Source organism: Colletotrichum abscissum, assembly GCF_030869225.1.
Source record: "Colletotrichum abscissum strain IMI 504890 chromosome Unknown Scaffold_16.1, whole genome shotgun sequence".
Lineage (NCBI taxonomy): Eukaryota > Fungi > Ascomycota > Sordariomycetes > Glomerellales > Glomerellaceae > Colletotrichum > Colletotrichum abscissum.
In genome coordinates, this window is record NW_026850054.1 from 40215 (window position 1) to 62602 (window position 22388).

The window sequence follows — 22388 nt, forward strand, 5'->3', positions numbered from 1 at the left end:
TAGTACCAGTTTTCAGACGCAGAAACTTGCAAGAGTTGGGAGCAAGGTAGTATGATGCGTTGCATCACACGAAATGATATGGCGAAAGCGTTCCCAATGGAACCAATTGGGTATTCATTCTCCCCGTATGTGCAACAAGTTGCTTGCCAGTCTCCAAGACACCAAAAGCTGCTTTTTCAACAGCTTGCGTCCGAACCAAACGAGGCTTGAGATATCTTATCCTTCATTCGAGGGATAATCGTCGGAAATAGGCAGATGTTCCAGGAGATGGTCAGATTCATAGAAGACAGGGACATCCGGCCGGCAGCAGACGATGTGAAGTTCTCATTAAAAGATTTCAAACTGGCCATCGGAAGGCTTCAAAAGATGGAGCACTTCTCTAAAGTCATCATAGAAGTTTAGTCCTGGCAAATACTGTATGGATTGCAATTATGAGGTCTGAATAGAAGACAGCTTGTCCTTTTACACATCCTCTCATCATTGAGAGGGTAAAAGCTGCCAGAAAGATAATGACTGGTTTCTGCGTCTAGCATAAGTGGCTAGGAAATCACGTTCAAAGTGGAAGAGGAGAATTCGATTTCTCCCCAGAGTATTGTTCTGGTCGTCAGAACTGAGTTTGTATCAGTAAGTTGAGTCATTGTCACTAAGCATCCGGTCGCTCACCAGGCCAGAACGCGTGCTACATAATTGGTTGCTGTCCTCCTCCGACCTAGACGCGGCGTCCAATGCCATCAAGCAAGCATAGGACGAGGTGAACCAGTCGTCCGATGCCTTTGGCTTATCATGTCAGTTGCCCATTTGAATAGCGTGAGAGGAAGCTGATGCATTCAAGCTCAACGCCATATGCAAGCCGGCCTGCAAGAAATGCTCTAGCGTTTCAACGCTCCAGTCCGCCGGTGGAACGAAATACTTCATCAGATGACTGATCGGATCGACCGTAAGCCCTCTTTCCTAAGCACCCCGACTCTGCTAACGTGCAGGGCTGCCCTGCAACTACAAGCATGTTGCACTGATGTAGCAGTTCAAGAGAGCTCCGGACGTTTGCCAAAGACGCTCAAGGACCTTTACCAAAAGATATCCACAAACATTGAAGAATACGAAGCCGAGTCGCATCGGCGAACTACCCAAAATGCCCAGAGCTGGCTACTTTGCGGGAGGGAACAACCGTATCAGTAGATTTCCTTGAAGCAGTAACTAATGCCCTCACGGCATGGGCTCAGTTGTACGTTCAGTTCGGTCTCTTGAAGCTGTTCTTCAGAAGACAAGATCACACGTCACGTAATGTCTGATCCTCCGTTATGCTATCGTACCTTGAGGCTGCATACTTGTGCATTCAGACAGACGAGGAAGGTAAAAGAAGAATTCGAGATGTCCACAAACACCCTCTTACATGGATAACCTCAGAGCGAGGCATCTCTGCAGACTGAGACTTTTCTTGGAAAAGTTTGACAGTTTCTTAACAGTATCATGAAATGTGTTACCCCTGGTTTTGGTCGAGTAAACCCAGCCATCCTTGTTATGTTTCTCGTAATGCAACTAACCCCTCTCTCCTTTACCTACTGGGTACTAATCTCTTCAACAGATCCGACATTAACTCTAGTCACAGCAGGTTTCTTCTTATCCTTCTCGTTGACACTTGCCACCGATGAGACATCCGTGTCAGCTTTATCACCTGCATCCAGCCCATCAACACTCCCGCTCGCACTCTCGTTGCTGGACGACGTCTCTGTGGACTCCTTGGCCAGCTCATCCGCCGTTACGCCCGAGGATGTCGGGGCAGGACGACCACCGACACGCTCCAGCAGCTCCGCCGGCAGCTTATTGACCACGAGACGCACAAGGTCCGCAATAGACGCGCCGCCCGGGATCGTCATGACCGGCACGTCTACGCCCAGCTCCTTGAGGAACCACGAGCGCATCTTGACGGCGACCAGGCTGTCGACGCCCATCTCCACGAACAGCGTCGCGTCGTAGATGCTGTCGGCGTCGGGCAGGAACTTGAGCGCCTGTGAGTTGACCTTGAAGGTGGCCAGGAGGATGTTCTTGACCTGGCCCATGGTCTTCGCCGCCTCGAGTAGCTGTCGCACGGGCACGGCGTTGCCGTTGCCGCCGCCGCCGCAGCTAGAGAGCTTCTGTCCCATCTCAAGGATCAGCAAGCCGAGACGGGGGTTGCTAGACCAGTAGGCATGTTTGGCATGCTCGGTGGTGATGGGGACGATGCCGTTTCATCAACTCCAGAGTGTTGCTTTAAGTATAAGACAAGTTGCTAGAATACGAACACAAACTCTTCATTCTCCAAATCCGTCAAATTGTCGAACGCTCTCGCACCAACATTCTCCTCAGCCTGCTCCTCCCCGGCGGCAGCCATCTCGTGCCCATTATCCCCAGCTATCTGCGCAGCCTGCTCTTGCTTGGCCTTCTCAGCCTCGGCCGCGGAGAACAAACTGGTGTCGATGATGACGGCGCTCTTTCCCATGGCCACACGGCGCTTGCTGTGCGAGCGGTTGAGGAAGGCGAGATAGAGGCTGACGAGGACGACAAGCACGACAATGACACAGTAGAGAACGAGATTGGACGTCAGGCCGCGGGTGTATCTGGGTGCTTCAGCGGGCTTGTAGAGCAACGGCCCAACGACGTTGCCAACTGATTGGCCAATGAAGAGGACGGCAGATGTGCACTTTCGCTTGGTGTCGCCGGCTGTGTTTGCGGCTGACCAGGAGTAGATGAGGGGTGCTGGGCATATGTCAGTCAAAGGATATCAAGTTGAGTGAGTGTGGGCTGGAAAGGCTTACTGATTCCCGGGTAGACAGAGATGAGATAGTATCCCACTAGTCGAGCGGCTTGCTGACCGCTGGTGGGAAGGACCATTAACATGACGCAGCCAGCAATGGGCGGGACGCAAAGCCCGGCAATGACTGGGCCCTTCTTATGGATCTTGGTAGCTATCCACGAGCCTCCGACTGTGGCGACGAGCTGGACAAAGCCAAAGGGAATGTTGAAGAGGATGGTCTGGAAGGAGTCAAAGCCAAAGGACTTGATGATAAGAGGGCCGAATGTGGAGATTCCACCAGACGGGATTCTGCCATCCATTAGTCCTCGTGATTGGTACCTGTACAAAGGGGTGAAGACACTCACGAGATGGAAAAGACGAGTGAGAACCAGCACCACGTCTTGATATCCAACATGCTCTCTCTGAAATGATCCCATCGCCACTCACGGGACATGACACCCTGTTGGTTCATGCGGAGACGCTCAATGGCAATAAGCTTGTCATGATCGTTGAGGAACTTGGCCTCGACGGGAGAATCGGGCATGTAGAGAAACATGATAACGGAAAAGACCACAGTGATGATACCGAAAAAGATGAAGATGATCTATTCGGACTAGTTAGTATTTGAGGTGTATGACTACATGTGTATCGCTCAAGTTGAGGACCTACTTGGTACTCCTTGAGGGGAGAAGAGATGTGTCCGAGGCCGTAGGTAATGAGACTACCAAACTATGGGGTGTTAGCAAAGCCACAAAGGGGCTCGAGATCAACATCGCGTACCATGTTGGTGAAGCCATTCATGGCATACCAGTAGCTAATTCTCAGCGTCTGCTCACGTCGCCGCCACCACATTTGCGTAATACCCACAAACGCCGGTGCAACACTAGACTCGAACGCCCCAAGAAAGAGTCTTGCAGCCAAAAGCCCACCAAAGTTATGCGCCGCCGCCATGCAAGAAAGAGTGATGCCCCAAAAGGCAACCATGCAGCTGGTGAATTTGCCAACGGGCAACTTGACCAGCAGCCATGCGAGCGGGAATTGCATCACCAGTTGAGCGAGGTAGACGACGGACCCGAGCCACGAGTATTGGTCCCCGACGAGCCTGGTATCCTCGATGAGGCCAAAGACCGAGGCGTAGGCGAGGGTGGACTTGTCGATGCCCTGGAGGAAGTAGACGAAGAGCATCAGGGGAAGGATGACGAGGTCGATCTTGCGCAGGACGCGGGCGTTGTCTGCGGGCGTGACCACGACGCGGTCCTCTGGCGAGGCGCCTGATTTGCCCAGTAGCTCTGCGGCGGCATCGCGGCGGTGGGTTGCCGTTTCTTGGTGGGCGGGTGCGTGTTCGACTTGGTCTACCGGGGCCTTGTTCTGGTCCTCGTTTGTCGCCATGTTGACGGGACTTCTCTGGCAAAGTGTCTCTAGCTGCAAAGTGATGGACTGATTCCACTTCAGGGGCGAAGGCAAGTTACGACGAGAACGCAGAACTTCAATGGAACATGAGAGTAATATGCATGGTATTGGAGAGAGAACCCGGGGATTATAGATATGAGCGGCATTTGTCCCAAAACATGTCGGCTGATACACTGGCTGCGAGTCGGTCGCCGAGAAGGGGGCTCGACAAGGGTGCTAGTAGTTAGTGCGATTTCCTTCAGGCATCGGAACACGGTTCTGGTAATAACGGCAGGGGAACTTGGCCAAGGTGGCTAGCAGGCCGTCCTTGAGCCGCTAAAGGCTTGTTTCCGTAGATGACGCTGAGGGTCAATTCCCCCATTGGCCTTTTTCTTTTTCGTATTACACTGAATTTTGATACGACGGCACCAGGCTTTGTTCGATCGACTTCTTACTGTGACTGTTGGGATGATGGGCTCGGGTTGACGTGGTACATCACGTCTCTTGACTCGGATATTTCAGGGCGTAGAACTACGTCGTCGGACTACAGCACAGCGCTACAAACACTGGACCTCCACGCCTTCCGCGCATCTCTCAAGACGGGGGCGGCCAACGAGTGCCGTGTCACAGACACGAGATGGAGACTTTGCGAGGGCGAGTAGCGGGGAGAAACCCGAGGATTGAAGCATCACGAGTGGCTGAAAGGCTTGGTTGTCTCGTCTCCGGGTGGAGGTCATTAGCTGAACTCCACACATGGAGACGAAATCATACTCCGCGCGGGGGAAGTTGGGGATTTGTTGGGGGGGAACATTGGGGAGGACGGAAATATTGGTGCAACAAACTGCCCCAGATTGTGCCCCAGAGTCTCCAGATTACGAGATCAATCGCGTGAACAATGCGGAGGATGAGACGGGGGGACAACGCGGAGTTATTGAACGGCAGAGAGGAGCTGAGAACATCTGGAGGAGACTAGGACAATCAGACGAGAACTGGGACCGACTACGCGGCAACAAATTCGGAAGTTGGCCGACATCGCCGTCCATTGGCCGCAAGAAGTCCGTCTCTCAACTCTCTTCCGGCTTGTTGCCGTCCCCCGCAGCGGCTCGGCGGTTGTATTTCCTCTTTTGGGGCGGCTTCAATGTCGGCTTCTAACTACTTTTGGGTCGGCTTCTAACACGAGACACCGCAATGATAATCCACCACGAGTCAGCATACTACAACTTCATTGGTCTCGTGCCTTCAGATGACAACGATGATCCAGCTGTTCCCCGTCGATATCCTTGGTCCCGTCTGGGGGATGTGGATTTCGGGGTGGCTTCGGGGGAACGCTGTTCTCGACTCTCCAATGACATGCTTGGGCTACACGTAACTCGGGACACCATTTGCACGAGGTCAGTGGGTTTAATGTTGTAGTCTTTGACTCGGATGCCGAGTCCGAGTCCTTCTCACGATGCAATTCGCATTATCAGGCGCACACAAAGCTGTCAAATATCTTCCATTTAGCCAAAAGTGAGAAATACTGCGACATCGGAAAGCCTCAAACTTTAAGAATACGTTCGTCTGCACTGCTCTCCCACAGATTAGGGTCCCTCCTCTCATTCTCTACACAAGCAACATCACAGCTCCGCCCTCATTTCCCCTCATTGTGCTAAGAAGGGCACCCGGAACCCAACTCAGGCCAACACCTCAACTCAAAGAAGGTTGGGAGTTTCGCGCCGGCATTAAGAAATTCAAGATGCTTCTCCAAAACGAAAAGATTCCTACCGGCTATGCGCCTCAAGAGGTCAAGGGTGCTGCTGCTGCATCGTCCATACAACTCAAGTCCTCAGAAGGCCATCCCGAGGACTTCACCTTCACATTCGAGATCGTGAGGTCAAATGTCTTCCGCACAACCGTCACGTCTGAGACGCGCCCTATCCCCCCTTTCCCCAGCGCACATAAGCCAAGCGCGGACCTGGCCCCGAAAGACATCCAGATCAAGACATCAGAAAAGTCACAATCATTCACAACCTCCGACGTTAAGGCTGTCGTTGAATGGTCAAACACCCCTATCATCTCCCTCTACGTCGGCCAAGATGACTCCGGCAAGCCCATCCACGCCGATCTCCCCTTCCGCTCATACGCCGCGGACGGGCCCGGTATCGCCCACTACTCCTCTTACAAGAAGCATACTCTCCATGTCGGACTTGGAGAGAAGGCGGCGCCCATGGACCTCGCCGGCCGCGGCTTCATCATCTCCGCAAGTGACACATTCGGATACGACGCCTACCGCACGGATCCGCTGTACAAGCACATCCCGCTCCTTATCAACGTCACGCCCGAGGGCGCTGTCGGCATCTTCTCCACAGCTCACTCTCGTTCGACCTGGTCCATCGGATCCGAGCTGGATGGCATGTGGGGTGCGTACAAAGTGCATCGCCAATCTCATGGCGGTCTTGAAGAGTACATCATTGTCGGCAAGACCGTCGCCGAAGTCGTACACTCATACGCTGAGCTCGTTGGATTCCCCCTGCGTGTACCGCGTTACATGATGGGTTACATTGGCGGTGGCATGAAGTATAGTGCCATGGACACCCCGCGTGCCCACGACGCCATCATGGGATGGATCAAGAACTGCGAGAAGCACGACATCCCATTCTCTGCATTCCAGATGAGCTCTGGATACACTGTAGCTGAGCAGGAGCCCAAGACGCGCAACGTCTTTACCTGGAACTACCACCGTTTCCCCGATCCGCGGGCCTTTACCCGCGAGGCGCACTCCCACGGTCTCCGCCTGCTGGCTAATGTAAAGCCGTATGTGCTTGCCACGCACCCGGCGTACAAAAAGTTGTCCGAAGACGGCGCCTTCTTCAAGGACCCCGCTACCGGAAAGACTGCGGTGACGAGACTTTGGAGTGCTGGTGGAGGTGAGAGCGGAGAGGGAAGTCACCTGGATTTCACCAGTAACGCTGGCTACCAGTGGTGGTATGATGGTGTCGTTGGACTGAAGAAGGTCGGTATTGACGTCATGTGGAATGACAATAATGAGTACACTGTGCCCGACGACGAGTGGCAGTGTGCTCTTGAGAAGACGGACATAATTCCGATTCCCGAGGGCCTCAGCCGGAAAGATGTTGGTATTTGGGGTCGCGCTATTCACACCGAGCTTATGGGCAAGGCTTCTCATGATGCCACGATCGAGGGTAAGCCCGAGGAGCGACCTTTCGTTCTCACGCGTAGTGCCACAGCCGGGACCATGAAGTATTGCGGTGCTTCGTGGAGTGGCGACAACGTGACCGCCTGGGAGTCCATGAGAGGCGGAAACTCGTTGGCTTTGAACGCCAGCTTCTCCCTCCTTCACGTAAGCATTATCGAATCCTGTTCATTTCAAACCCTGACTAACAGCTCCCCAGTGCTACGGCCATGATATCGGTGGCTTCGAAGGCCCCCAACCTACCCCAGAGCATCTCGTTCGCTGGATTCAGCTCGGCGTCCATTCCCCGCGCTTCGCCATCAACTGCTTCAAGACCAGCGAGGCAGACAACCTCATCGGCGGTGTCATCGAGCCTTGGATGTACCCCACCGCGACACCCATCATCCGCGCCACCATTAAGCGCCGCTACGAGCTCGTCCCCTACACATACTCTCAGAACCTCCGCGCCCACCACACCGCCGTCCCGCCACAGCGCTGGACCGGCTGGGGTTATGAGGCTGACCCGGAGGTCTGGACCAAGGCGATCAAGGACGGCGATACGCAGTTCTGGTTCGGCGATGCCTTCATCATTGGTGGTGTTTACGAGCCTGGTGTCGATACCGCGAGGGTGTATCTCCCGAAGAAGGGCGACGGTAGCGACTTTGGCTTCCTCAACACAAATGCGCCATATGAGCATTTTGAGGCGGGTAAGTGGCACACTGTGCTCTCGCCTTGGTATAACTCCATTCCCGTCATCGGAAGGATTGGCTCGGCCGTTCCTGTTGGCAAGCCGCTCGATACCTCCTCGGTCAAGGAGACGGATCCAGAGTTCCCGAACCAAGCCAAGGATGACTGGCGCGGCGTGGAGATCTTCCCTCCGCCTTCGCTGCGTGGAGCCGCTGCTCAGGGATCTGAGACGGAGCTGGGCGGTGATGATGTGAAGGGCGTGATTTTCGAGAGTAGCTGGTACGAGGATGATGGTATCAGCCGCGAGGTGCCTGCCGAATTCAAGTTTACGATCCGATATGAGATTGTCGATGAGCGGATCTCGGTCGAGGTTAAGACTGTTGTTACAGAAGGCTCAAAGGAGAAGTGGAGTCCTCTGTGGCTCGAGAAGGGCGTTGATGTGCTGCTGCCCGTGGGAGAAGAGAGGACTGTGGTTGTGAACGGAGCCGAGGCTCAAGAAAAGTCCCTAGATGCCAGGGGCAGGAGAGTATGGAACGTGCCTGTTACATTGTAAGCGCTATCCAGTTTCTTCGTTCCAACGGGATACAATATTGCAAATGAATTATGACGGCCCTTCAATTGATGCTGGTGTCCGGGATAAATCACTCGTAAAATCAATGCATCGTCGAAACCGACAATCGGCGTCTCAATTCAGTTCACATGTTTGGAAGGGATAATCCCACGGGAAGGACAGAATATATTTATGAGCATCGTAGTTTTATTGGGGGATATGTAATGTGGTATCAATGTTCTATGAGCCGAAGCACCCGTTCTAGCTCAGAATCACCCTTCCCAAGTAACTATTGAGTACCTCTGTTGAGTACTTAGCCAGCTTCATGCATGATTCATCCAAGTTCATCTCTCAACGATGAGCGTCTGCAGGGTTGCAGCACCAGAAGACCCCTTCCGATGTAATCACTCCCGATTCATACCTGTGTCGATGTCAATCCATCCAATGACTCGATGACAGCAGATCTGTGTAGTTGAGACACCGGCCCAGTGTATAGTAGGAACACGAGCCTAAGCTATGAAAGGGATACGAGCCCAGTGCCGCTAGCTGTCGTAGTTGATGTGTCCATTGCATGTTGCAATGTGTGACGAGCTAGATGTACAGCGCCTCCAAGGACTTCAGACCAGAGAAGACAGCGCGCCATTTGCCGCTACGCTTCTTGCTCTTAGCCTTGCAAGCAACATCGATAGTGCGACGAGGGTCTTCGTAACCACTGTACTCAACAACAGCGTGCTGGATACTCTTGCACCAGGCTGATAACTCAGATGAGACACTCATTCTGTATAAGGGAGCTTTCATGTGGAGGACGTCAATGGTTGAGTTGAAGGAGACTACATCCGTAAAGCGAGAGGTCTGGCGGTTGTGAACCTCGATGTCGAAGCCCAAGCCCTGGTCGGTGTCCTCCAAGCGAGGCATGCGGACCTTCTGGCGGATAGAGTGTGCGATCTCACGAGATAGGTAGTTGATTTGATTGTCGATGGCGTTGTAGTTGCTGATCGACTCCTCTTTGCCCTTGAGATGAAGCTTTGAGATTTCGCGTTCCTCTCTGTCCAGTCTGTTGCCGTTACCCTTGATTGGGCGGCGGTAGTCGTGGATGACTGCGTCGAAGTGACGAGGCTCGAGGTAGAACTCCTTCCAGATCATGACTTGGATCTCGCAAGGGAACCTGGCGAAGTAGTGGAAGCTGTCTGTTGGAGCTTGAGCTTCGACCTTGGCTTGGCCTGCGGCTTCGACTTGAGTGTCGGCCTTGGCCTTGGCTGCTGTCTTGAGATTGGTCATCTCGCTGACAGTGGAAGACTTCTTTGTAGGCTTGTTGCAGCGATGAGCACACATTGTGAAAGTTGTTTGTAGATGAAGAGGAATTGGGTGAGTGGAATAGTGGGTTGTTTAATGTGGAATGCTCAAGAGACGAAGTCTGAAGAATGGTATATGTAGGATGGATGGATGAATGGTTGATCTGCTGGGAATTAGAGAAGGGGAAGGCATCTTTTTATGCCCTCTGACCGGGCGTCTGGCGGAAAGTTCGTAAATCTGGGACCCAACCTTGTCTATTAGCTTTCGGCCTTCCATGGTTCGGAACTGCGCGTGAGTCCATTGATGGCCGCCAGGCTACTCAGGCCAACCAAGATCGTGGGCAAACCACCCACGATTGTCGCCCAAGTCTCTTCCATCAAATTGAGATCAAAGGGGTAGTAATGACATGCACATTTCAGATACTTGTGCAAAATACTTATGCTATCGTTTAGATCATGAGAGCAGTCCGATAGAACGGCTCATAATCTTTCAACCCTAGAATAATTCCAATTAAAGCTTATGATGCTCTCTATTGAAACTTCCTTTCCCAGTTAGTCAAATGATCGTTCGAAGTACATAAGTAGATGCTCTGGATTGTCCCGAAAACTTGGTAGGTTCAAGTGAACTTCTTCTAACCGACTTTCCGGTAAATCCTCCAACTGAATGTAAGCTACGACGGAGTTACCTAGAGATTGGAAAAGTTAGCTCCCTAACTTGGGTACATCAATACCTTTTGCATTCCACTGAACCACATCGGCCTCGAATCTAGGTTGACAACCGAAAGGTTATAGCTTGGGTTCACCTTTATCCCTTATCCATACTAGTGTCACATGACGCATCCATATTTCTTTGGCTTTTGCGTTGCCCTAGACGCTGCGTATGTTCCACTTTTCTTCGTGATCAGAACCTAGCCAACGGAGATTGAGACGACTATAGTGCTCGCATGTATTCAGAAACCTCTTTGGTTCCATAATCCAATCCATGTCCAAGTCTGCAAACAGCATACTCTCTTCATCTTCCGGGAGGTCCTTGGAGAGTTTCCTTCCATCAGATTTGTAAACTGCACAGCATCCACCGCTCGGTTTGTTGCATAGCTGTCCAGAAAGTGTCTGCATCTTGTCAATCGTTTTTTGTGTGAGAACATCCGTACGGCGCAGCACGAAACATGAACCTTCAACGACGTGAGTTCGAGACATGCTTTGTTGTCCTAGTCTCGTGTCAGCATCTCCCTCACAGCAGATGTGACGCAAGTATCAATCAGTAGCGATTGGAGCTTTAATTGCTTTCCCGAACCCGCAGGCAATTGAGTGTTAGCTTATAAATCGGGCGTTTGCCTTTCAATTGCCGAGAGTCCGTGGAAGCGGGTGGAGAATCCCCCTCATGCGGGTTTCTTTTTCTTCTTTGATACATTATTATCCCAAAACAGCATGTTTGAGCCGCTACAGTCCTTTTCGCTCGATACTGTAGATATGCCATCACTCAATTTGCTAGACGTGGACTGCTCAATCTTAGTTCAATGTGTTGGAGAAGTCAGTTCGAGTTAGATATCCATGAAACATTCTCCTCGGGCAAACCTATGTCCATCCTGCGGCTTCTGAGTGAAAAGAGAGAATGGTTATTACAAGCTTGCTACTTAGGGGACTAGGTCATAACGATTCACGGGGAAGAGATACCCTTCTTCGCCATAGTCTGTTTGAAGGCTTCCAGAGCAACCTCTGGTTGATAAGCAGGCACTTCATGACCCGCCTCATGAACCCTCAGCCAACTCAAGTTCTTGATGTTCTTGTACTCGCCCATCTTCTTGCCGTTCATTGTGAAATCTTTCATCTCTGCCTTTTCGAACTCCTCACCCCCGATCTTCTTCGCTGCGTTGTAATTGCCAATATAGTTGCAGATGAAGTCTAGGGGCGATACTCAGCAATGTTACAAACATCTCAGAAGAACATGCCGAGACTTACCAGCGTCACCAGACCAAATCAGAACTTGGACATCCTTCTTTGTGATATCTTGAAGTTTAGTGAGGAAAGATCGCTGACCTGGTAGCAGCTGAGTCAGCTTCAAATGTGGTTAATTCGCGTTAAGTACACTTACCATCGCCGGTCGAGGTGAACTTATCGTATGGTGCTTGAGGGCACTCTTGGTACTCAGATTTGGCACCGATCGCCTTCATGACCTCAGGCTTCTTGATGTATGCCTGATAAGTTCCAGGAGGGAATTTGTCGTCCGCGGCTCTAACATCGTACACGTTAAAAGTCTTAGCCGCTTCGATGGGTGCTTCAACGGCTGCATAGCACGCATTCTCAGCGGCCACGCAAGCTTCGTTCTGTCCCTCAAGGCCAGTGCACTTTTCCATCGCAGGCTTGCAATCCTTCTCATAGGCCTTAGTGAGCTCATCAAACTTGGGCTGGTCGATGATCTTGTTGTACGTGTTGTTCACCGCATACTCCAGGTAATCCTTGTATTGGACGACTGTCACGCGTTGTCAGCATCCATCATCTCAACTTACGTCAACGCCGTGAAAAGTTCGCATACCTGGGTCGATCCATCCGTTTCCGATACCGAGAGCGACAATCTTGATCTTCTCCCCTTTGACAGTGCCCTTGTCGATAGCGTCATTCTGAGCCTGGAAGTGATCGATGAACTCCGGGCCGTAGTGGCCGCCGTAAGACTCGGTGAACAAACCGAACTCACGGCCCTTGTAATCGGGAAATTTGCTGTAGAAAGATTGCATCAACGCCCAGACTTTTGGCGCGGCCTTGACGGTGCTGTCTGTATCACTCGTGCCGTAGCTGAAACCGGCTCCGATTGGCTGATCCACGTAGAGCTTTGATGAGCATGCCGCCGTCAGCATGGAACATGGGGTAATAGCATTGAAAGACAATGTGAGTGTGCGGAGACAGCACGGTAAGAGGACGAGCGCGGTTGTATTAAGCTTGTGGGGCCGTGTCAATCACACACCGGGACGGACGGGGACTCACCATATTGGCAACATTGTTCCATGAGTTGGGGTTCAGAATGGGATCTGCGCCGGGGGCCTTGTTGAAGGTGCATGGCCCGTTTTCTTGGAAAAGGCCGAGCATGGAGCTGCAGCCCGGACCACCGTTTAGCCACAGAGCGACGGGGGCCGTATTCGCATCTTTGCGAGCTTCGAAGAACCAGAAGAACATGTTTTGATCGGTACCTGAGGTATCTCGTCAGCATCTCTGGCGTCATCGCAAGGATGGTGAGAATTGAGGTGAGGAAGAAGACTTACCGACGTCGAAGTAGCCAGAGTATTGCTTGACGCCCTTGGTCGTCTCGCAGATTCCCGAGTCCTGGACGTATCTTGTTCTGGAGCTCGTCGCCGCATGCTCATAAACCGTGAAGTTCGTTCCCAAGTCAGACATAAGGCTGTAGGTCCTGTCGACGGAGTAGCTCTTGGGCGTCGCCAGCGCAACACTAAGGCTAGCCAGGCCTAGAGTGGCCACAGAGCAAGGAAGCGCAACTCTCATTTCGGCACCGCTGCTTCGACAGACTGGTAGAGACGGCAAAAAGATGTAGGTGGAATGATACCAGATCGCTGCGGGAGTGAGCAAAGATCTGGTGATGCAGGAGGTGGCAGGTGGACGGTATTTGAGCTCAGCACGATGTGTGGAAGCACGGGTTGTGGAGGGTGTAGCGCGGGGACGCCAAGTAGGACAGTCTTAGCCGATCTACGCAAGTAGAGTTCGTCGTACGGGCACCTCCAGGCTATAGCAGCCGCAGCTTTTGTTACTCAATTACTAGATAAGCAAAAAACACGCGTTCTCGGAGTCGGAGGTATTATTAAACAGCCAGAGTTGCTTCAATACCACGTAAAAAGAAACAAAGTCTGTAGGCTACTGCAGCGCGCCGATCGCGTCTGTCGGCAAACCTGGTGTAAAGTTCTCGGGAACCGGCAGCTCGAGTGGATCCCACCGAGCGGGAGAGACCGCAGTTCGAAGGGGCATCGCCAGCTGGGTACACCTACAGTAGCAGCTGCGTTCATTTTTTCCCTGTTTGATGGTGAGTTGTGCAGTAACATGCGGCCGCCCGTGGTGTAGCCTCGGCCAGACTGTCTCTCAACTCGTCGGGTGTTTCGTCCGAGCGCGCCATCTGATCAAAGGGAAACAAAGTCAACATTAGACACTGTTTCGCTGGCGAACGGAACAGTTCGCTTCCCAAGATTGAGCCTCATTCCCAGAAGAGAGAGCGCTAAATTGTTCGGCAAGCTTACAAAACAGATAACGAATACCCACTAGAGTCTAGAAATTTTTGAGTCGAAAGAAAAGAGCGTTCAGAAGTAAATTGGAGATGTGAGATGAGGTTCCGCAGAAGAGTCTCGCAGAAAGTTAAGCCCCTGGCGGCGATCACCAATCATGAGAGCCAACGCTAAATTACGGTTATCTGCACATGCCGCCTTGCGGCATGTTCTCTGAGATCTGTATTTTGATTGGAAGACGCCACGTTTTAATGCGAGGAAGATCCCTACGAGTTCCAAAAGTCAGCCATCACAGCCGTCTCCTTTCTGACGTTTAGGAGTCCTTGGGACGTTCTGAAATATGCTGGGTGAAAACTTGATCAACAGCGTACGATGCCTAGTTGAACCTTCGTGGGGCACCGGTGGTAGACTTTCGGAACCCTCGAATCCGTCCAGTTAGAATCACGATGAGCTAGTGAAGTAACGCTGGCTGGCACCCACGCACCGAAAGCCACGCGATCTCAACAAGGTCACGAGTATCGTAGAACAAAACCAGGGGTTTATTACAGTCAGATATTATCATTACTATCCTTCTCGCATACCATATACTAACCCTGTTTCATGTACTCGTGTCATGCGATTGTCGTAAAAATATTTACAGAATGTGCAGATCTAGGTCTCAGACCTTAGATGGCTTTTCTTGGACAACCGGCTGTAAGTCAGACTTTGCGATGCTGTTCCTCTCACTATCGCTGTCGCGAGGCACCACACCGTTGTTCTCCAACTCGGTGATCCTAGCAGTCTGTTCGCCTCGCCAATCTGCTCCCGAGTCAGTTTTCCGACCTTGGTGTCGCGTTCTGTATGTGGTGATGAACTTACGTCTTGACTTCCAAGCTGGGACGCCAGCAGCAAACATCTCATCAATCTCCTCAAGAGATTTCCTAGACATCTCGGGCATGCAGAACCAACCCCAGACCAGGCCACAGGCTGAGATCGACCCGTAGATCAGGCCGACCCGGGAACCAAGGTTCGCTGGTTCCTGCAGCAAGTAAGGCAACGTGAAAGTTGAGATAAAGTTGCAAAGGTTAGCAGTCAGCCAGAAAAGCATGACCGACTTGTCTCGAAGTGTGATGTGGGGAATTTCGGTCTTAGTAAGTTGCAAACTGTATAGGATGTCAACAAAGTTTCTTATGGTCGCTATGCACGTTGATGAGGGTCAACTTACGGGCCTCCGAAAGACACGAAGTGGAAAATGGGAAACATCATCGTCAAAGCAACGATGCCTTTGTTGATATCAACTGTCGGGTGCGCAATCGTACCCAGCCCACCCATGACCATGAGAACTGCTGTTTGCATGAAGCCCATGTACAAGAAAAGCGGGCGGCGACCGGCCTTGTCGATGATGAACATGAAAGTGATTGCGGTCGCAAGCAAGAGGCCTCGCTTGACCATGGTTGCCATGAAAGGGTCGATGACCTTCAAGCTCTTCAAGAAGATTGTGCCGTACAAGTTGGAGAATGATGCACCTGAAAGTTGAGCCAGTGCAGCAGCGATGAGGCCGTTGACGGTACGACGCTAGACTACGCATTAGCGGATAAATTGTACCGTGGAACAAGTTACTCACCAAGTTCGTGCCCTTAACCAAGTCTTTCCACTTTCCAGTGGTCTCGCTCGTGTTGAGGGCTTCTTGGAGAAGCTTGGCTTCCTTCTCGGCGTCGTAGTTCGGCATCGCTCCGTAAAGATAGTCCAGGTTCTCAACCGCCTTGGCGTAGTTCCCCTTCCGAAGAAGCCACCGTGGGGATTCGGGAATCAAAACCCAGAAGAACAAGGAAAAGGCCGGAAAGATGAAACCAATGCCCACGGGAATCTTCCAGCAGTTGTCGTCCTTGATCTTACTCGTAACATCGGTGATAATCGACGCAATGAATGCTGCGAAAACTCCGTTTACACCGTAGATAGCTGTAAGTGAGCCTCTAACCGCTGCTGGTGCGATCTCGGCTTGGAACATTGGAATGAGGAATGCCTCCATGCCGACGTGGAAGTTGACAATCATTCGGCCAGCGAGTAGCTGATTGTAATTCTTTGCAGTGTAGACGATGATGGTTCCGGCCATACAGACAATGTTGGTGAGAATGAATACCAGCCTCCGGCCCCATCGCTCGCCGATCTGAGCTCCACATATTACACCGACAGCGTATACGAGGAGAGGAAATGAGTTCATATAAGCCAGCTTGTTTGATGTGAACCCGAAAGCCTTCTTGGCTGGAATGTAGTCGCCGAACCGTTGTTCAAACGCTTAGAGCCCGTTGTCAGCTAGTCCTTCCCGGTTATCATACCATAATAAGATACTCACGCGTCATAGCCTGAATGGTGTTGAGTGTTGATCCCTCATATCCGAATGTGAATACACTCATGCCAAACACCAAGGTGACCATCAACAGATTAGATGTGATGTGACGTGTCACCTTGTAATTGTGACGGCGGAGGAAGTCGAGCATGATGGGCAATTTGTTGTGCGTATCCAAAAGAAGGAAATTCAAGACCTGCTCAATTACTTTAGTCTCTTGTCTTGGCAATTGCCTTTCGCCCTCGTGCGAACTAAACAATAAAACCTCCCGAAAGTGGGCAGGGAGGCTTTCTCTTTTATGAAGTGAAGATCTATCTCCGAGTAGGAGGCGAGTGGGAAAGGCTGGTGGGTGGTGGTCTTACACCTCTAGGACTCACGGACAACCAGGAAAACCCAACCCAAACCCTCAGACCCCAGCTTTGGACCTTGGAGTTGGCGGTGCGAGCTTAAACGACTCTCGTCGGATGCCGTCGGGGCATCACGGCACCACCAGGACGCTCTGTCCGCCAAGTGTACTACACATCGTTTCAATTCAGGCCGGCTCCTTGCTCCTGAGGCAAACAACATCCCAAATTCCATTCTATATGACGGTCAGAAGACACCAGACCTCCCCTTGCCACTGTCGAATCAGACCTGTATATGCTGATTATGGCAACCAAGTGCCAGACGTCTTCTACGACGTTTCGGTAAACTGGAGACCTGGCCTGTCTCCCTACCCTCCCTCGACCCTCGCGCCTTGCGACCCCTCTCGTCAATGCTTCTTGGACAAAGGGGTACAGGTCTTGCCTTGATCCTTTCCGGGAGGCCCGCATGATTCAACTGATCATTTGCATGCAGATGCGATTTGACGGGACCGGCCCGTATGTATCGCCACTAGTATCTACGGCTAGAAGATACGCGGGGTACATTAGCACCATCTGAATTTTTGTTGTTTTTGAGTTAACGCCGAGAAACGCATCTCCAGCAGAACCCAGCCAAACTTACCCAATCCCACACTCTATTGATGAGGCTTTTCCCAGCTGTAGCCAGTGCAGGTCTGGCAATGAGCCAAGCTGGTATTTACTCCAAAGTCTACACTGCACGCCAAATCATAATTCGCGAGAACGACTTGGCTTCTGTCGTCCAGACTTCTGGGCCACTGCGGCGATTACTACGCAACCTGAATGCGTCTTTAATAGCTCCAATGCTCGCGGCTCCAGACCCGGATCTCTGGCTGTCTGGTAGGAATCGCCTCTGAGCATAGGGACTTGATAAATTTTAAAGCCGGTCTACCCACGGAAAAGCTCATTTCCTTCTCTTCCAGTGGCTAAAGTTTGATGCAATTATGGGACGAAGTCAGCCTCATCAGGAAACCACACCGATGCGCAGCGTCACAGAACGCCGACTCTCTCGTCTCAGGCCCCCTTCTCGGCCGACACAATGAAAATAAGTCTGGCCATACACCATTTTCACCACCCACCATTAGTAGCAATTAATATTATCACCACTTACTTGGCATGCCGTTGAGGCTTATATCCACACCAAGAGATTCATCCTTCGAGATCGATGTAACTTGACACTGAACCCGTGTGATAGGCATTCCCATGTCTAGCACGTCAAAACAACGGCAGTGCATGATTGGAAGGGTCGCAATAAGATGTGCCGATCCGTAGTCGTACCGGAAGATCTCGCTAGTATCCAATGCGAAGTTGCACGCGGGATGTTGAAGATACCCGCGCGCATACAACACAACATACCGACGAGATACAGCCTCACCATCGCCCAGCGGCGGGCCTTGACATTATCCAAGGCATTCATCTCGGGAATTTCTCCAACTTTTGTTTCTGTCTGGGGATCTCGCCTTCGGTAAAGGAAGCCTTGACCTTGTCTTGCTTGTCTTCCAAGACGACGGATAGGTGGCGCTTTGGCCCGCCGCGAAACGCCTCCGCGTTTCGGCGTCAAAGAGGGGACTACCCAGACTCGGGGAGCTCGAGGCTCCGCCTGCCCGAGTCTCGTCAGCCAATGGGTTTCATTCCTCGATCGCAAGTTGCTACAAATTGGAAGAGCTCAGGGAGACCGTCATGAAATTACCGGTACGCTTGTCGATAGGAGTATCTGTCATTATCCACCAAGGCCAAGGCTCCGTAGGGCTTGTTGTAGACACCCTCGTCATCTCGCTTCCGCTTTATGATATCCCCTTGACCCTTTCCCTTTACTCAATGAGTGTTTTTCTGATGGACTCAACTTTTCATCTCGTTGTGGCTAGACTGCAGTGAACCGTTGGAGATTGAGGATCAACTGCCTCCAACTACATATCCTGAGACGCTACAGAATGTTTCCTACGAGCGGGAGGCTCTGAGGTCGTACGACGAAACCTGCAGAGAAATTGGGTGACAGCCACTCGAAGGGTTCAGGTTGTTGTAGACAATAATACCGATGAAGTTCAAAACGCCGCACGTCAGATGAATATTGAAATCTGAGCTACTCAGAGGCCAGAGGTGGCCTTTTGTCGTGGGACCTGACATCGTGATCAGACGTCCCAGGATACTGCGGGCACTAGGAAACACTAGGCGCATCCCCCCGGTTCCGCGGCACACGAGACCAGGCTAGAATAGCACAAGAGCACGAGGGCGTCAGGGATACTAGAGGTAGCATTGCAGATGTCAACGATCAAGGTCCAAGACCCCGCGCAGAAAGCCCGTGTATTCCTACCTTTCGGGGTGTTCTGCTCCAGAAATGGCACGGACACTGCCTTGAGAGATGGCCTTCAGCAGGGTCTTCGCGTGTGTACACAGCATTCGAGCCAAGCTTTGGATTTTTGACACTAACACAAACTAAGGAATCTTGGCGGTTGCATCTACAAGGCCCTGTTAGTGGCCTTCGTTAGGGTTCTCTATGTGATTCTATGTCTGTATGAGAGAGTCTCACATAGGCTGGGGTTCTCAGTCCACACTCGGAGGTCGGAACTCTTGCGTTACGAATACAGCAGTATTGACGCAAGTGAGTACGAAAGTATGGAATGGGCTTACGACGTTGTTTACGAAGCTGTCAGCAAGTTCAATTGCTTTCCAACAGTGTATCTCTGGGCACATTGTCGCGTATGGCGTTGGTGGATCGATCAAGGTAGACCATACATCCCCCGATGTCTACAACGTCTGATGCCAAGCCACCAGGAAACATGTTGGATCAGAACCCCACTGCCAAGACCTTTGCAGCTTTCAATGTGGAGGTCAAAGAGCTGTCATTTGGTGACATCCAAAGCTTCATCAAAGCAAGCTAACAACTTTCCCACATCCCGCTCTTGGCTAAAAATGGGGCTTCAAGTGATTGCTCCATAATCAAAACTACGGGAACACCGGATCAGGATTTTGTTGCCCACAACAGCTCTTGTGGATCTGGTCTTGTGGAGGCGACTGTCTCCCGCGCGTTTGATGACGAGGGGTAGGACGGAGAAACAACCTAATGAGGATATTTCAACAAGCTGTAGCCTAGGAATTTGATCATGGGAAAGAGCACCTATCCCCCGTACATTATCGTCAGCCTCACGATTTGTATCGATGCCGGGCCGAAGGAGCGCATGTTCTAGGCCGAGGATGAATCTTCACCACGTTGGACATCACTTCTTGCCCCCTACCAGAAAGACTACATCGCCGTATTGGCCGATCGCAGCTGGAAAACACAAAGAGCTTCCTCTGCCACCTTGTCTCTTCTCTTCACTGCCAAGGACCTTGCTTACATCTAACGCCTGATTCCAAACAGAACATGACTATGCCAAGGTCGTCCATGATGCCAACGGCGATCAGTACCAGGCTAGGTTCGGGCTGCTTAAACATCAATGAGATGATAGAAGCGGAAGTCATCGGATTCTTTCTTTTGACTTGCTAATTCACTACGTGTGCCACTACTATGCAAATAATGATGTTACATTTGGTGTTGGACGCCGTGGAGCTCTCTAGTACCGTCTTTCAGATGACCGCTTTGCCACTGACTCGCCTGCTTAATGTGATGTTGCGAAAATGAGACCATCTCTTGGCATGAATGAAATACTGTATGAGATGAGAATCGAAAGCTTTCGGGAGATTTTCTAAACGGTCAAGGAGAGGAGAACAGGGCCGCCACACCGCGGACGGGAGTCTCACCACAAACGTAAATTTTGTAGTGTGTGCCTGGTCTCATCTGATGTGTGATACACCAACTGACTTGTGCGACGGACCTGACCCCGACCTTCAATTTGACGTCACTTATTCAATGGAAAGCGGCAAAGAATAATCCGCAGGTGGACTTGACTGTCCTCCGTTAGCCTCTCTTCGGAGGTCGGTGCCCTGAGCAAGGCCGAGCGTCTAGAAGGGAAGGCTGAACTCGCCCAGTGCTTGGTCGTGATCCAACAGCAGTTCCGATTCGCCACAGCTCTTTGTTTGTGGTTTCAGCCTACCGGAACGACGGTCATACTTCCGGTCCATTTTCGATGTGTACGGTCCCGTCAGATTATTGCCACGTTGTCCGATGCTCAAGGCCTCTTCATGGTGAGCATCGCGACTTTAGCCTCATGAATTCGGATATTCCGGCTGATATTGTTACAACGGATATCACGGCTGCAGAATACATGATATTGTTGGCAAGTGATGCCAATACCGAGACCGAGAGTGATCGGTGCGTTTTTTTCATAGAGTAGAGCTTCGTTCAATCGTCAAAGAGCTTTCGAGAGTTATCAACTTAGTCCGAGTAACCAAAGTTAGCAAAACCGGAAGACGGGTCAAACGGCTAGCCGGTCTGTCCATCATCAATCCTAAATTCCATAGTGTTCTTCAACATGAACTTACGACTTCGGCAATAATTAAAAACTTGTGTCTGACCGCAGCTTTACAAGGAAACGATAGACGCAGTCCTAAAAGTCGTGTCTCCTGCAATATGGCAAGTAATTACCTCAATCACCTTGCATAATTACGTCCTGAGCGCATGAACTTCATCATCTACGTTAACGATCTGTATTTGATTGATCTATCTATCATTTCACATGGTCTAGCTACGCAGCTGTCAAAATGTCGAGAAAATACCAATAAGCTTTCTTCATGAGGGCTCCCCGGCCGAGTTCTTTCCAAATTACAGAGGCTCCATGTAATCTTCCCCCGCGGAGTTTCATCCCCATTGATTTGTCCGAGGATTCAGATTGACATTGGGATGTCGATGAAAGGTAGCTCATGTTAATCAATTACTTTCATTTAGGACTTAGGATTTGCCAAGTCACTGACTCTTCTTGATTTCCCTGGAATCAAGCTTATTCATACATTTCTAGATAATGTGAAGGCTCAACAACCTGGAAGTTCGGCCAATCGGCAAACGAGAGTGTTTCCGTCCCTCCTACATAAGTATTGGCTTCGCGCACAGAAGAAGAGAGAATTCCGTTCATTGTAAGCTGATCGCCGTGACTGAGCAAGAACTCATATATCGCCCGAGACTTGGCCAAGCAGGGCGCAAGGCCCTCAGGTATGACCAAGTTCTCAACTATTTGACATTCGAAACTTACTGAATCGACGTCAAGACACCAGGCCAACTTGGCTTGTGGCTCAAAATCGCAACAAAATGATCTGGAGATGAAAAGATCTGTCCGCAAGAGTATATACACCTATAGATATCAAAAAAAGACCTATTCAAAAACATACAACACCAGGTATTCGCTGGTCGTCACCGACCCAACTACTAATCCGGCCCTTATTGGCTTATCTATGGGAGAGCGGACGGGATCCCGAGTTTTCCAATAGGTATGGTCGTATGTGGTGATTGAAAGAGATCGTAGGATTCTTGAAGCCATCGAATACTGAACGAGATCGAAACATTCGTCGTGATGTGGCCCTCCACATACAAGAGCGTCGAACACTTTAACCAGAACACAAGCTAGATTCTCACGTTGTATTTCTCCGGCTATATCGGGAGCGCCTCAAATTCACCAGAGTGATATTATTAAGTTGGAACGATCGCAGCATCGTGTCCCAGGAACACACAGTT

The 22388-nt window shown here is 51.1% G+C and overlaps 7 protein-coding genes across 7 annotated transcripts; 2 read left to right on the plus strand and 5 right to left on the minus strand.

Moving 5' to 3' along the window:
• Positions 1–2266: 2266 nt before the first annotated feature.
• Positions 2267–4357, minus strand: CABS01_07349 (major facilitator superfamily transporter; the record flags this gene model as incomplete). The annotated part of the gene is made up of 5 exons (XM_060540712.1): positions 2267–2733; positions 2793–3079; positions 3136–3374; positions 3440–3499; positions 3551–4357. Coding segments are annotated over 5 exons (1860 nt in total), but the record flags the coding sequence as incomplete, so codon positions are not given.
• Positions 4358–5894: 1537 nt separating this feature from the next.
• Positions 5895–8571, plus strand: CABS01_07350 (glycosyl hydrolase family 31; the record flags this gene model as incomplete). The annotated part of the gene is made up of 2 exons (XM_060540713.1): positions 5895–7499; positions 7552–8571. 2 exons carry the CDS (start codon positions 5895–5897, stop codon positions 8569–8571), a joined length of 2625 nt encoding a protein of 874 aa, XP_060402881.1.
• A 588-nt stretch (positions 8572–9159) lies between these two features.
• On the minus strand, positions 9160–9900 carry CABS01_07351 (uncharacterized protein; the record flags this gene model as incomplete). The annotated part of the gene is made up of 1 exon (XM_060540714.1): positions 9160–9900. One exon carries the CDS (start codon positions 9898–9900, stop codon positions 9160–9162), a length of 741 nt encoding a protein of 246 aa, XP_060402882.1.
• An 827-nt stretch (positions 9901–10727) lies between these two features.
• Positions 10728–11057, minus strand: CABS01_07352 (uncharacterized protein; the record flags this gene model as incomplete). The annotated part of the gene is made up of 1 exon (XM_060540715.1): positions 10728–11057. One exon carries the CDS (start codon positions 11055–11057, stop codon positions 10728–10730), a length of 330 nt encoding a protein of 109 aa, XP_060402883.1.
• Positions 11058–11517: 460 nt separating this feature from the next.
• On the minus strand, positions 11518–13352 carry CABS01_07353 (serine carboxypeptidase; the record flags this gene model as incomplete). Its single annotated transcript, XM_060540716.1, has 6 exons — positions 11518–11762; positions 11820–11897; positions 11953–12330; positions 12394–12685; positions 12840–13042; positions 13115–13352. 6 exons carry the CDS (start codon positions 13350–13352, stop codon positions 11518–11520), a joined length of 1434 nt encoding a protein of 477 aa, XP_060402884.1.
• A 1386-nt stretch (positions 13353–14738) lies between these two features.
• On the minus strand, positions 14739–16557 carry CABS01_07354 (uncharacterized protein; the record flags this gene model as incomplete). The annotated part of the gene is made up of 5 exons (XM_060540717.1): positions 14739–14878; positions 14939–15222; positions 15285–15634; positions 15684–16354; positions 16413–16557. 5 exons carry the CDS (start codon positions 16555–16557, stop codon positions 14739–14741), a joined length of 1590 nt encoding a protein of 529 aa, XP_060402885.1.
• A 2741-nt stretch (positions 16558–19298) lies between these two features.
• On the plus strand, positions 19299–19885 carry CABS01_07355 (uncharacterized protein; the record flags this gene model as incomplete). The annotated part of the gene is made up of 3 exons (XM_060540718.1): positions 19299–19508; positions 19559–19614; positions 19873–19885. 3 exons carry the CDS (start codon positions 19299–19301, stop codon positions 19883–19885), a joined length of 279 nt encoding a protein of 92 aa, XP_060402886.1.
• Positions 19886–22388: the final 2503 nt, after the last annotated feature.